At 36.6% G+C, this 14232-nt stretch overlaps 1 protein-coding gene across 2 annotated transcripts; it reads right to left on the bottom strand.

Annotated features, from left to right (window-relative positions):
* Nucleotides 1-582: 582 nt before the first annotated feature.
* LOC120632133 lies at nt 583-13913 on the bottom strand. 2 transcript variants are annotated; one of them, XM_039901938.1, is made up of 13 exons: nt 13647-13912; nt 12131-12911; nt 11677-11747; nt 10972-11104; nt 9884-10000; nt 8935-9026; nt 6147-7167; nt 5211-5377; nt 4794-4935; nt 4115-4194; nt 3419-3581; nt 1181-1265; nt 583-789 (listed from the first exon to the last, which is right to left on the bottom strand). In XM_039901938.1, exons 1-12 carry the CDS (start codon nt 13758-13760, stop codon nt 1243-1245), a joined length of 2904 nt encoding a protein of 967 aa, XP_039757872.1. In that variant the 5' UTR covers nt 13761-13912; the 3' UTR covers nt 583-789; nt 1181-1242. The 2 variants fall into 2 exon arrangements, with proteins under 2 accessions (XP_039757872.1, XP_039757873.1); XM_039901939.1 differs by lacking the exons at nt 583-789; nt 1181-1265 and having other exon boundaries at nt 3437-3609; nt 13647-13913.
* Nucleotides 13914-14232: the final 319 nt, after the last annotated feature.

Consider the following 14232-nt stretch of genomic DNA (forward strand, 5'->3'; position numbering starts at 1 on the left):
AAGCATACAGCCTGCCGGTGACGTAATTATGTTATGAATAGATAAACAATGATTTTTTTTTAGTTTTTATTTCATAAGCTTAAAAGTATCTTCTATAAGTTTTAATCCTTAGAAAAAGGAGAATATTGGAATATCTCTAACAATATCTAAGATAGTTTTAAATTTTTTAACCTAAGTTTTCAACTAAGATAGTTTATAATATAATATACTTTCAATAATGACAGTTTGTATGCGGCAAGCTCACATCTCTGAATGTTTTCGTCCACCTTTTATCCATTTTCATTTAATATGTTACTATTGCTGGTAATTGGTCTGTAGTGGTGACGAAATTCGGTTTATATTCTCGTAGAAAGCTAATATTTTTGTGGATGGAACTGTGAAATGAAACAACACCATTCAGGATGAAACTTTGATAGTAACAATAGGTTCTAGATTTACTGCTCTTTGATTAGCAGCCGAAATAAGTAGGTAATACATTAAATAGGTAATCAGCAGATGTCATTAAGATAGGCTAGGTATAATTATTTTAGGTATGGCTATGCTTTCAAATAGCGCTGCGCTCGTGCGAAATAAAACTCAAGATAAGAGAGTGATTATATTCTTGTTTATTATTTACAAAGATCCTTATACAAAGATGATTTAATACTCAAAATATTCGTCACTACTTGAGTTTTGGGTTCCGCTTGAGCAGTGTGACTGGAGTCGGTAATCGATTTGTCACACAGACAGTTTTCAGTTATCACTCACTGGTGCCAAACCACAACTAGTGTCCTTTGAAGATCCTCAACACTGAAAAACATTATGTTATAATAACAAACATAAAACATTATGTATAAGTTTTATAAACTCGCGACTTGAGCGCTTTATCCAATTAAGCTACGGCTCTCCTACCGTTAATTGATAATTCCTACAAGTGTAGGTAAAAACAATAATAAAAATTGTAAAAAAATATGTATTAGACTGAGAAAGTTTTGCTACACATATATATTTAAGGAACCAATCGACTTTATTTTTGGCATATAGTTAGTTGAAACGATGGAGTAACCTTTGCATAACCTGTGTCCAACTTGTGATGCTTTTTTGGCCCTTTCCTGCGAGGATTAGTTACAGCTGGGCCAGTAACTAACAAATCCGGCGGATTAAACCGCAATCGCTTGTGAATGATGATATAAATACTCACATAGTTTTATTAATCAGATAGAAGGTACCAGCCTCATTTGAAGTAGCACTCCGCACCAAACTCTATGATCTCACCTCGTCATCACCTATGTATATCAAAGCATACAATGTGCTTAAACTTTAAACAACAAATTTTGGGTTATAGTTTACAGTACTGCAGATAATCAAAAGTAACAAAAATCTACCCCTCTTTGGACTACTAATTATAGTAATGTTATCTTAAGAAAATTTTCTTTTGTTTCGTTTCTTATTATACCGATCGATATTCGATCGAGTGTAAGTTAAATACTATTTTTATGGAATCGAAAGAGCGCCATCTAGTTCGTCGTGTGGGTCATCTCCAAGCGGCCAATAGGCCGGTCGGGGGTACGGGCCTCGAGGCAACGCCTCCTTACCCGGGTCATATTCGCAGGGCAGCTATGCTGCCCTGGTATTTTTTGTTTTAGCCCCTGTCTAGCTGCCCCTGTAGCCCCTGGCTAGGGCCCGCCATCATTGGCTTTGGGCCTGTTGGTTTGTCGTGTCCGTGAAATGTCAGCGTCACTGTCAGCGTAGTCGTCGTCGGCGCGCGCGGGGATGTTATTAATTCCGATGGGCCTTGAGTCATCGATGTCACCATTTGTGCCTCCGCGTTGTCGCGCTGGCGGGGGTGATTGGAGGAGCTCTCGAGGTAGTGGACGCCCTGTTATAGGTCTGTCCAGCGCTGGGGCTATTCCGTGGAGGTGTTCGCACGGCCCGTAGTCTGCGTGAGCGAACATGCGGCGTGCGATTGTGCGGACGAAAACCTCCACGGTACGCGTCCTGTTGTCTCGATGGATGACGTCATTTCTGACGTACCTTGGAGCTCCTACAATCAGGCGCAGGCACTTGTTCTGCTGAACCTGTAGCCGGTCTTTTTGGTGGGCCGAGCAGAGGGCAAACCAGGCTGGGGCTGCGTACGTGAGGCGTGAGCGGATATATGCTCTGTAGATCCTCAGTTTGGTCCTTATTGGAAGTCTGGAACTTAGGACTTGGTGCAACATCGACGCGGCTGCCTGTGCATGGTTCACTGCATGATTGACCATACTCACCATGCTCAATGTCGCGTCCATGTGGCACCCTAGGTAGCGAACTGAGGTCTGCCACGCTATGTCCTGGCCTCGGAGTTGGAGTTGACGCAGTGGCTTCCGCACGCCGAACACAATGGCGGCCGTCTTACCCACGTTGACAGCCATCCTCAACCTGTCCAGCCATTCTGGAAGCAGGTTCAGCAGACGTTGCACTGTCATCCGCATAGAGCGACAATAGTACGTCTTCCTCCCCCTCGCGCAGGTGTCCGGCGAGAGTAGGGATGTCATTTGTATACACCGCGTACAAACACGGTGACAGGCAGCTGCCTTGCGGTACTCCGGCACGTATTGGACGCGGCTGGGATTCAGCACCCTCTACGGAAACATAGAAGGTTCTGCCTTCCAGGAATGATGCCACTATTCGCACGATTGCGAGTGGCAAGGTTGTTTGGAGGAGCTTCGCCAGGAGACCGGTATGCCACACTCGATCGAAGGCCTTCTCGATTTCTAGAAAAACCCCGACGGTACAGTGTCCTCTGTTCTTCTCACTGGCGATAAAGTGGAGTCCTCTTGCTAGCTGTAGCGTCGTGGAGTGGTTGCTGCGAAAACCAAACTGCTCATCTCGCAGTTGCAAGTGGGGGGTGAGTCTTCGCAGCAATAGCCGCTCAAACAGCTTCGCAATATGCGGTAAAAGCGTAATTGGTCGGTAACTTCCTGGAAAACGACGATCTTTTCCAGATTTGGGAAGGGTAATTATCTTTCCTTGCCATCTAGTTAAAATACTGGAAAACAGTTTTCCAGTATTGTCACTAGATAGCGCTCTTTTAATACCCTACATATCTAAATTTACAACAAAATCCCGGAACATATTAAACAAAAAAAAGTACTAAACTTATTTACAAAATCCTTAAAACATTACTTGCTGGAGAAATCTTATTATAAAATATATACGACTTCCTAAATAAGAATATTTAATATTGACAATTATAAGTCCGCCTCTCAATCTGGTTACAGCGCCCTCACAGGGTTCCATTTCAAATGTAAGCATTAGATTTACATTCTTTTTTGAAAATACAATAATAATTTAATCTATATGATTCTAGTTATCTTTCACGCGGTTCAAAACATCAATACAAAATATCATGCGTGCTTGAGGCTTAAATACATATGGAATTTAAAAAAAAAGGTCTTACTCTCAATATTTTCCATCTGATAAGCCGCATCTCCGATACTTAAACTTAATTCCAAACTTAAAGACAACATTTCGGGGAATCCCTCGGGATCACGTATCGTTGTAACTAAATGGCTTAGCATTTCTTTATAAAGTCCACTAATTTCAGGAAATTGTGCTATTCTCTGGAAAGAAAAACTTATCCTGGAAATGCTGTAATGGACAAGAACACAGTGTGAAAACGGTAATTGTATGCCATATATGTATTTGTAAGCAGCGGCGTACAATTCATATATGCACAAAATCACTGCCTATCCCATAAAAAATTATAACTAATATAGGAGGATTTTTCCATTTTATGCTATTATCTTTTGTTCTTAGTTTACGCGCCATTGGTGTTGAGAGGTTTTGGTGCTTATGAACTAATCAGTCAATTGTTTTTAAGAGATTTGGCTTTTACCGTTCTTCTGTGCAACAGTACAGTAAGCAGAGTTATGAGTGTCGTGGTCTACCCCTTATTTCTCTATAAGAGAGGTTACCTGTACTTTAATCAAGCGTCCTTTAACCACGTGAGGTTTATACGGCGGAACAAAACAATACAAGGTAATAGAAGTGACGAAATTTCGTATAACTCTTAGGCTATTTTTAACATGAACAAATATGCAATAAGACAGTTATGTAGTCCAAACATATTGCACCCTCATTTAGAAATACTTACATCGATCCTCTCAATCAATAATATTCCAGCTCCTAATATTTTTAAAAACTGGTCATCTTTTATATTTGTGCGTACGACACCTGAAATATTAACCAATTATTATAGCACCATTGGATGTTTTGGCATTCCTTTTGATATATCTCTTCGTAATCGGCATTCTAAAATCTTATCTTATCATCTAAGTATCTAACATAAGATTTTCTACCTATTCGATCGCGTCAAAGTTGACAACGATTTGTATGGAATTTAAAAGCGCCATCTAGTGACAATACTGTTACTGGGAAAATATATTGTAACTCTGAGCGCAAAGAGCTTATTTTTAGTGTGGCGGATATCCCTGTTTACCACGCTTTTGATATTACACGTATATTAATCGGATGTTATTTCCGTGCGCCAATGCTCGGAGAAAGGATAAGCGGTGGATAGACATATACATGTCAATTGTCATTTCCCTGTGCAGAAAATGTCTCTTACAAAGTAAAAAAAGGTAAACTAAAATTTGACAAGCCAATATTTGTGAAAAAAAAATTACAAATATTGGCTTTTTTTTTTGGCTTTTGTTGCGTAAAAAAAGGATAAATTATGCGCTTTCGTGAGAAGCAGATGTTTTGAATAACTAATTTTATTTTGAAAAATACAACAAAGATCGGTTTAAAAAAGTTTTTTAAACAATATTTACCGTTCTTTATACAATACCCGCACATTCCTATTAATTTGTCGATGATTGTACCTATATATTTATCCTGGGAATAATGTTCCCTTAAACATTTAAGGCCTTGCTGGAACCAATATGGCGGGTCAAATTTTTTGATGGGCGTGCACTGAAAATACAACACTAAAATGACTGAGTTTGCCAATATAATGTATACAAAGCGCGGCCAATTTAGCCTCTGACATACGCAAACAAATGATAGTTTTTCGTCCAGTGAAGGGGTAAATACCATTTTTTTTTTATATTAATAAAAGCCTAAAATGTTATTTACTTCACTAGGAGTCTGGAGTGTTAGTGGTCGCCTCGATATAGCAGGTTGGGTGCAGGACAATTTCAAGTGTAGAGATTAGTGTATAGCGGAATTTGCATTAGTATCGTACATACCTGAAAAACGTCATCCAAAAATTGTTCTATTATTTGCACGAAACAACAGCCCCACTCATCAACTCTATCGTTGATATAATTCTGTAAATTTGAGTGTTTCGTGCAAAAATCCTTCAGTTGGTCCTCTAGTCTAGTATCATAGTCTTCGTATATTTCTGATATCGTACCTGCGTGCGATAGTATGGTTTCTTTTATAACATAAAGAAAAATATTAAAAAACCAAAAATTATTTCGCGTAATAATGACTCCTCTAGAAAACATAAAAATTTATAATATAATAGATTTAGAATTCGAATTTTTATTTTATATCATTTATCGATTTTAATTTTTTTTTTTATTTTTAATAGTGTTTTAATTCCTTAATTTAAAACACTATTAAAAATTTATTAAAAAAAAATATCCACACTCCGCTTGCGCGGGCTTTCGAATGCCCAAGCAACCGCAGTCAGGGCATTTTTTTTTCTTTTTTATACGAATTAGAATCATTATTACAAGCATAAAAATATATATATATATATATATATACTACGACAATACACACATCGCCATCTTTTTTTAATATATAGACAAGTGCTAGCCCCAAAGTAAGCGTAGCTTGTGTTATGGGTACTAAGATAGATGTTGAATATTTTTATGAATATAATACAAATAAATACTAATAATATACAGATAAACACCCAGACAATCATGTTCATCACACAAACATTCTCCAGTTGTGGGAATCGAACCCACGGCCTAGGACTCAGAAAGCAGGGTCGCAGCCCACTGCGCCAGTCGGCCATCAAAGAAGATTCATGGCAATTCTGCTATCCTTTTCTCGAGCATGTAAGGTGAAAAGGACAGGGCTATTCTTAGACCTGCCAATTTAATTTAATTTAAAGATTTCTGGACATCCGAATTGACACCATTATACTCAGTTTTCTAGAATATTCTTACCATTGCACAGATTTGAGTTCAGGTCCGCATTGAATATAGCAACTTCAAAGGGGTTGACTTCTTTTCTTGCGTTTCGTTTTACGGCACTTTTATTTTCTATTATTTGGGGCGAGTTATTTTGGAACACAAATAACTCACTAGAAGGTGCGCTTAGATTTACATTTTGGTTTTTACCTATTTTCCAGGTGTCATTAGGAAGCACTGACTTCTCAATAGGAGTGTTGAAACTAATGCCTTTATATCGATCTATTTCTTTACGTGCGTTTGCAATTCCGATATTTTGATAATTATTTACTATAGACGAATTGTTAGTTTCATTTTTGTCAATAGGTGTGTTTAATTTTAAAGCTTCAAATCGATTGATTCGATTTTGAGTTATTTCTCCAAAAACATTTTGATTTTCATTTGTTTCGGAAGAGTTATTATGGAACACGCTTGTGTCAAAAGATGTGCTGAATCTAAAACCTTCAAATCTATTAACTGGTTTCTGTGAATTTGATTTTACATTTCGAGGAGGGTTTTCTGCAATTGTGTCACCTTCTTCGAAACGTTCTTTATTTGTGTTTAAACTAATACGTAGGTTTCGCAAATAACGACCTTTAGTATGTATAATATTTTTCCAATTGTTTTTATCGAAACTTTGAGTATATAAACCAGTCCTGTCTTCATTGTATCGATGTCGAAAATCAATACCTTCGTAATGTACCGTTATTTTGTTATTATTTATATGTAGTAGGTCGGATGACTTTGAATTCGGCCAATTTAAGTTATTGACTGTAGTGTTGTTATTATTTTCATTAATATAATTTGTAAATTCGTCCGTTGTCGAAGTATTCAAACTTTGCAAGCTTTTACTGATTAAGAACGGATCCAAACTGTTCAAGTCTTGTAGGAAAAGATTGTCTTTGGGACATTTCTCATCAACACTTTCCTTGGTAATTTTGAGTTCACTTATACAAAAAGCGTGTACGCCGTTACTTTTAGCTGAATCTCGCAAACATTGTTTTTTTGTTATAATCACCTGAAAATAAAGATGTTAATGTAAATAACACTTCAAATTCATTCTTCTTGAAAAAAAAATCATGTAGGCCTATCACAGGCACTTTTGAAGCGTTCATACATATATGTTTACATAATTGCAAAAGGGTGGTGATCACTTCGTTCGCCAACTTAAACCTAAAGCTACGAGGGTCCTTAACGCGTTTCCTGGCCTAAGAAGAGCCCACAACAAACTTAGCCGGGTATTTTTTTTTGTTATCACCATCTCACAGTAAACTAATATTAAGCTAAGTCTTAATCTTAAGTAAGAGCAATTCACACCCAAGTTTTTTTATCGTTTATGTAATCCTTTACATCATAATAGGATTTTTCTGTAAGCTTACGTTTTATATAAACTCACATTTCAAATTCAAATCCAAAATTGTTTTATTCATGTAGGCCTATTACAGGCACTTATGAAGCGTTCATACATATATGTTTACATAATTGTAAGGGGATGCTGATAACTTCGTTCGCAAACTTAAACCTAAAGCTAGGAGGGTTCGCCGAGGACGGTTAGCCGGGTATTTTTTTTTGTTATCACCATCTCACAGTAGACTAATATTATGAAGTTATAGCAATTTGTGAGTCTTGAAATAGCCGATTTAAGTTATTTAAAGCAAAGACTAATAACATATTTCGTACAGTTTTACGTAAAAGAAGAAGCGTTCCATTAATATTGTAAACAAAAGAACCGCATAATAACCTCCATTAATATTGTTGGTCGCATATTCATGTCAGCAGGTATATTTTTCATGTAATGTACGCATCAAAAGTGCCATCTATGTGCCTATTTGAATAAATAAATATTTGACTTTGACTTTGACATAATTATTAAATAATTAAACACACACGCCAGCAATTTTTTGTACTTTATTATTATCTTGATAGATTATTTTTAAATGTTCGTTTTGTCAGATTTCAATTATGATTACGAAGTGGTAACCCGGACTAGCTTAAGCGAAACGGTACTTTTCTTCTTTTTATCTTCTTATTTCCGTACGTTTTCAGTACCTTCTTTTTTTGAAGTTATACTTCTTTTGGCGCATTAGGGAAAATTGGTAGGAGTAAATTTTTACGATGCGCGCGCACACCGTCACATAAAACCGACACCATGAAGTTAGCTATAGTCAACATTTTAGTTTTTCTAAAAAATTTCTTGTTAGTGCCGTTTTTTCTATGAACGTAGAATAAGGCGAAAGATAAAATTTTTGAAAAGAAGTATAACTTCTAACGCGTGTTAATAATAAACTTCTAAGTACACACATTTTTTATTTATGCAATTAAGGAATTCATTATTTGTTTGATCAAGCGGAAGGCTGAGCAAAGATGTACCGCCAAGTTATTTAGCGTTCTGGAACGATGCTGCGTAGAAACCGACCAACGGTATGGATTTAATATACTATTTACCCGTAAAGGTAAGCCCGCGACCATCTTATACTGAACTTTACCACCAGGTGTGATTTATTTTTTTATTTTCTATCACTATAAGCTAGCCCTTGACTGCAATCTCACCTGGTGGTAAGTGATGATACAGTCTAAGATGGTAGCGGGCTAACCTATTAGGGAGTACGGTAGTCATACCCCTAAGCGGTTTCTACGACACATCGCACCGGAACACTAAATCGCTTAGCGGCACGTCTTTGTCGGTAGGGTGGTAACTAGCCACGGCCAAAGCCTCCCACCAGACAAACTTGGTTGAGTGTGCATTATAGGTGTATTAATTCCTTCAGTCTAAATACATACATACCATGTGCAGAATTTTCGCTTGTACACAAAATTTTATAATTTGCTCATTTATTGCGTTCTCATTTAGAGGATACTCATCTTGGTTGTTTATTTCTGTAAACAAGTGAAACTGTAATTCAGGATTTTTTTCTCCTGTCACTAGCGATTTTTAACCATTAAGATTTTTGGTGTAACAAATCTAGTATTTTCTGTTATAGTGTACGCGCAAAATTCACCGCCACCGTCACGAGATATGCATGACAAGGGCATGGGAGATGACAAGTTGAAAAAGTCAAACTTGTGCTGTCAAATCGCCAAAATGGCCTCCAACAACAGCAACAGCCGTTGGAGACAATTTACACACTCGAAGTTGAGATCTCACCAGGAACCACGATCAGTGGCGTGCACTGCGTTTCTTACCAGGGTATGCATACAACAGGAAAATAGAATAAAACGGCAAAAATCCTACTCTAACAAGAGTTAAATATAAATTTTAGGGTAGACAGTGCTTTTGTGCATGTATGAAATGCACGCTACTGCCTCCAACAGAAGCCGTTGGAGACAATGTACCCACTCGAAGTTGAGATCTCACCAGGACCACGATATTCATTGATGAAGGAACAACCATAGAGAGATACAAGCAAAAAGAAAAAATTAAACAGAAAGAAGCGGTAACAACCAACTGGCTTCGGCCACCCTTATGGGGGGGACCAAGTTCACTGGCACGCACCTGTAAGTTTTCAGAGTTATGTGCATTTTAAATTTAAGCACTTAAATTAACAGTTGATTTAACAGTGACGGAAGACATGGTGAGGAAACCTGCATGCCTGAGAGCTCTCCGTAACGTTCTCGAAAGAACGAAATTTACTTGGCCAGTGTGGTGAGCAATTGCCTTAATACTTTTCTTTTCAAAGTAGTCACAGAGTCTGAATTGGAACATTTTAGTAATAATACTTGTTAAAAGACAATACCACAAACAGAATTCTTGGCCAACCACTGAAATACTTGATCTGCTGTTGAGCGACTGTCTGCCAGGGATTGTAACTTCTTTAACACAGCCGCTGGTGTCATCAGTGTGCATGTTGGATCTGCAAGATTACATTATCGACTTAGGGTAACCAATAAAAAACAAATTTTACAGAAGTTTCATTAAAATATCTACAGATAAATGCTGTTAAATAAAATTTTATGATATTACGTTGAATTGTCATCATCAAATTCTAATTCAAAATTTCTTTAGGCCTATCACTACCTACCTAGCACTGTGGGCTTAATAGACACATGTTCAACCTAAAGCTGCAGGACACAGATCTATGTAGACTGTAAGGAGGCTGCGGAGACGCCGCTGCATTTGATCTGTTCCTGCCCCGCGCTGATGCATAAACGCAGCACTCTTTTGGGGAAACACATAATGCAACCAGAGGATGCTAAATTTCTTCCAGCAAGGAAAGTGCTGCTTTTCCTGAAGGCGACCAACGCTTGCTGGGAGATCTAGACAGCGGCGTCACAATAGATCGTAGCCGGTCGACGTGACACCAGGGACCAGACGAACCTGAGCCGCAAGCAGAAGAAGAAGAAGAAGAAGGCCTATCACAGGCACATATGAAGCGTTCATACATATATGGGGATGGTGATAGCTTCGTTCGCCAACTTGAACCTAAAGCTACGAGGATTCCAAATGAGCTCTGGTCTAAGAAGAGCCCACAACAAACTTAGCAGGATAATTTTTTTTTTATTAACACCATCTCACAGTAAATTAATATTAACCTATGAAGTTGGAGCAATTCATACCCAATTTTTTTTTTCGCTTAAGTAAAACTTAACATACTAATAGGATTTTTCTATAAGCTTAAGTTTTATAAAAACTTTGAACTTAATGAGAGACATCGCAAAGATTTCTTTCGGTAATTTGTTATAAAATAATATACAATTGCCCTTGAATGAATTAGCAATCAGGACAATTGAATTTGGTTTTTAGTTGGTAAAGCTTAAGTCCTTAATACTCTTTAACTTTACTGCTAAGTACTAGTATTTTGTTTACAAATAGGTAGGTACTTACCTCCGGAAATGAATTCTTTCAGGAAATCCAAATTCTCCAGAAGAACTTCTACGTCTGGGACTATATGCCATTCTTTGATTGATTCCGATTTCGATAGATTTCGCAAAAATTTAATATCAATAATAATTTTCATCTGAAATAAAAAACATTTAATACATAATTCGAGTTTTAAAATAAATAAGGATAATACTCTTGTAATTTGGCCCATGGTTTTTTAAAAAAACTTTCTAGCTAAAAAAATCATTATTAAATTTACTCAGGCCATACCCTATCTTAGTGTGTTTATGTGTGTAAAATTTCAATCATATTGGTTCAGTGGTTGATTGAATATATGAAAAACAAACAGACAAATTTGCATTGATAATATTAGTATGGATAGCCTTAATGTTGGATTTTAGAACAATCCTGTGTTTAACAATGTTGGGCATCTTCTGCTAAAAATTCTAGGCTCTTAGTCTAGTCCTAGTTAGTCAGTCAGTCAGTCAGTCAGTCAGTCAGTCAGTCAATCAATCAGTCAATCAATCAGTCAGTCAGTCAGTCAGTTAGTCAGTCAGTGAGTCAGTCAGTCAGTCAGTCAGTCAGTCAGTGTGAGTATTCAATGTATATTTATGAACTATGTGTAGAGTATACTTTCAACCATTGGAATCAGATTATAGCATGAACGTTTTAGACTTTAAATATTAGAGTACAAAATAGAAAACTTACACTATCATTCCTGCAATATTGGTTCATGGTTGCAGTTGATGAATTGTTGTTAGAAATCAGTTCTGCATCATCTACAAAATAAAATAACTTAATTCATTGCACTATATATTTTGTCAACCTCACTGGCGCAATGGTGAGCGCTGTGGTTTTAAGTTTGAGGTCCAATGTTCGATTTGATTCGGGAATTTATTATTTCCGAATTTTGTCTGGTGTGGTCTGATGGGAAGCTTTGGCAAAGACGTGCCAAAGCCTCCTAAGCTATTTAGCCTAAATTTAGCATTCCCGTGTCATGTCGCATAGAAACCAATTAGGGGTGGTTAATACCCAAACAGGCAAGCTTGCTACCATCTTAGATCACATCATACCTTACCACCAGATGAAATTGCAGTGAAGGGCTTACTTGTAGTGCAATAAAAAATACTTAAGTTCCAAAAATACAATCATAAATATGTACCTATGTCCCAGTCATAAACGGGGCTGGACAATGGGCATTCTAATTTGGTCCTTTTCTTTGGTTGGCCAAGTACATCACTGTCATATTGTTTTGGTAATCTTGATGAAAATGGATTATTCACCATTGGTTTATATCTTGCTTTTATTTTATTCTTCTGTGTTGCTGTTAGACAATATTTCCTAGATACTTCGTTTAATTGTTTTGGTTGTTTCATTAGAAATAGATTTTTTGGCATCAGTTTAGATTGTGAGTTACTGAGGTTGGTGCTACTTGTTGTTGAACCAAATTCTCTCGCTTCTTTGTATACACGTTTACGTTGTCTAGGTGGAAATGTATTTGGTTTATATTCTGAATGTGAGTTAGAATTAACATTGCTACTATTAAGAGTTGGATATTTTCTGGATTCTGCATGCAATTGATTTAATTGTCTAGACCAAAATGGATTATTTGGCATCAGTTGACATGTAGCATTTGCATTATCACTGCAGTTCTCACTCATCGGTGAACTGAATTCTCTGTAATCACTATGTAGTTCTTTTGGTTGTCTCCATGAGTATGGATTATTTGGCATCTGTTTACATTTATCTTGTGCATTATCTGTAAATTGGTTGGTACTGATGGTCGATGAACTGAACAATTCTCCAGATTCTGCTGCAGAAACTGACTTCTGCGATGAAACTGGATCATTTGGCATCTGTTTATGTCCTGCTTTTGAGTTGTCATTGAAATTGTTAACCATTTTTGGTGAGCCATCTTCCATTGACTCTATGTGAAGTTTATTCTGTGGTAACACATTTTTTAGAAGTATCCGTAAGTAGTTAACAGTATAATTAAAGATAAAAATGGATGTCATTTATCTAAATAATATAATGATCAAGTTTGTTTAAACTCTACAGTAGTTCTTAATAAAAAAAACTATATCAACTACAGCAACAGTATTTTGTGGAACATGTTTCAAAGGACCCTGGAGGGACAATACTCGAAAATAATCAATAGGTACTTTCAAGGTACACCTTCTTATACTACTCATAAAAATATAGTCTATCTTATAAGCACAAAAATATGTGGAGCACTAGAGGTATTTTTTTTTATGTTTAAGAACTAGTTGAATTTCTTAAATTATACAATCTATTGCAATAAATGTAATGAAACTGATCAGAAATGCTAATGCTAATGCAGAAAACTGCATCAAAATCACCGTAGTAGCTTTCAGTCATAACACAATTATAAACGCGATTGCAGAGCTCGTGGATAGCCTGCAGCCGTAAAATATATCTAAGAACCTGTCCAGAACCGCATTAAAATCGGTCGTGGTTTTATGGAGAATAATTACAAACAATTGTTCTGGTCTGTCGTGGATAGATGTTATTAAGGTATTCAAGATCAAATGTAATTTCAAACAAAATCACATGGCCCGAGGGGCATACCATAATGATATTATCACCAACCGATTTGAACGACGCACTTGGATTAAATATTAAAACTTTTTTTAAGACTAAATTAAAGCACTACTGACCGTAGGGTCGGTCCAACTCCAAGCTTTTTCTCCATTTTGAGTGTTAAAATAGTAAAATTTTCCAGGAAACTTCTTAGAAGGACATAAAACCCAAGCAGAACCTTGTTCACCCATTATTATAAGTAAGTACTTAAATAATAACAATGTAAGGCGATCAAAACTAAAAGATTCTTGCTTCAACTTAAGCCGAACGGCTTTTTATGTTACCTCAAAATGCAACTAGACTTTTTAATTTGGGTAATCAACCTTTCAACACATTTTTTCTACTTGAAAACTTTAAGAATTTTTGCTTACCTACCCGCATTTTTTAAAAGTCAAATTTATTTATCACAGATTAAAAGAAAATTGATCTACACGCGATTCCAACTTAAATGCCAACAAATACTAATTCTGATTTTGAGATCTAAAAGGGATTACAACCTTATCCCTTGAAAGTGAACCGAAAGGTAGTCGGTGGAGGCTATTCCACCAATAAATAAATCTCAAAGACAGAGTTGATGTCACGAAAGAAAATTCAGCGGCCGTTCTTAATAAATTATTTAATACGCCCAAATCAAAACAGGTTGTTTGCTAATAAAAAGAGGGC

This window comes from Pararge aegeria, chromosome 19 (assembly GCF_905163445.1).
Source record: "Pararge aegeria chromosome 19, ilParAegt1.1, whole genome shotgun sequence".
Taxonomy (NCBI): Eukaryota; Metazoa; Arthropoda; class Insecta; order Lepidoptera; family Nymphalidae; genus Pararge; species Pararge aegeria.

Excerpts from the sequence above, each read along its gene's own strand:
- LOC120632133 (XM_039901938.1), bottom strand. The coding sequence starts at position 13,760 with ATGGGTGAACAAGGTTCTGCTTGGGTTTTATGTCCTTCTAAGAAGTTT. Across the intron at positions 9,027-9,883 it reads GGCCAAGAATTCTGTTTGTG|AAATAAACAACCAAGATGAG; the intron begins GTATTGTCTTTT and ends ACTTGTTTACAG. Across the intron at positions 4,936-5,210 it reads TTTTGGATGACGTTTTTCAG|TGCACGCCCATCAAAAAATT; the intron begins GTATGTACGATA and ends TTGTATTTTCAG.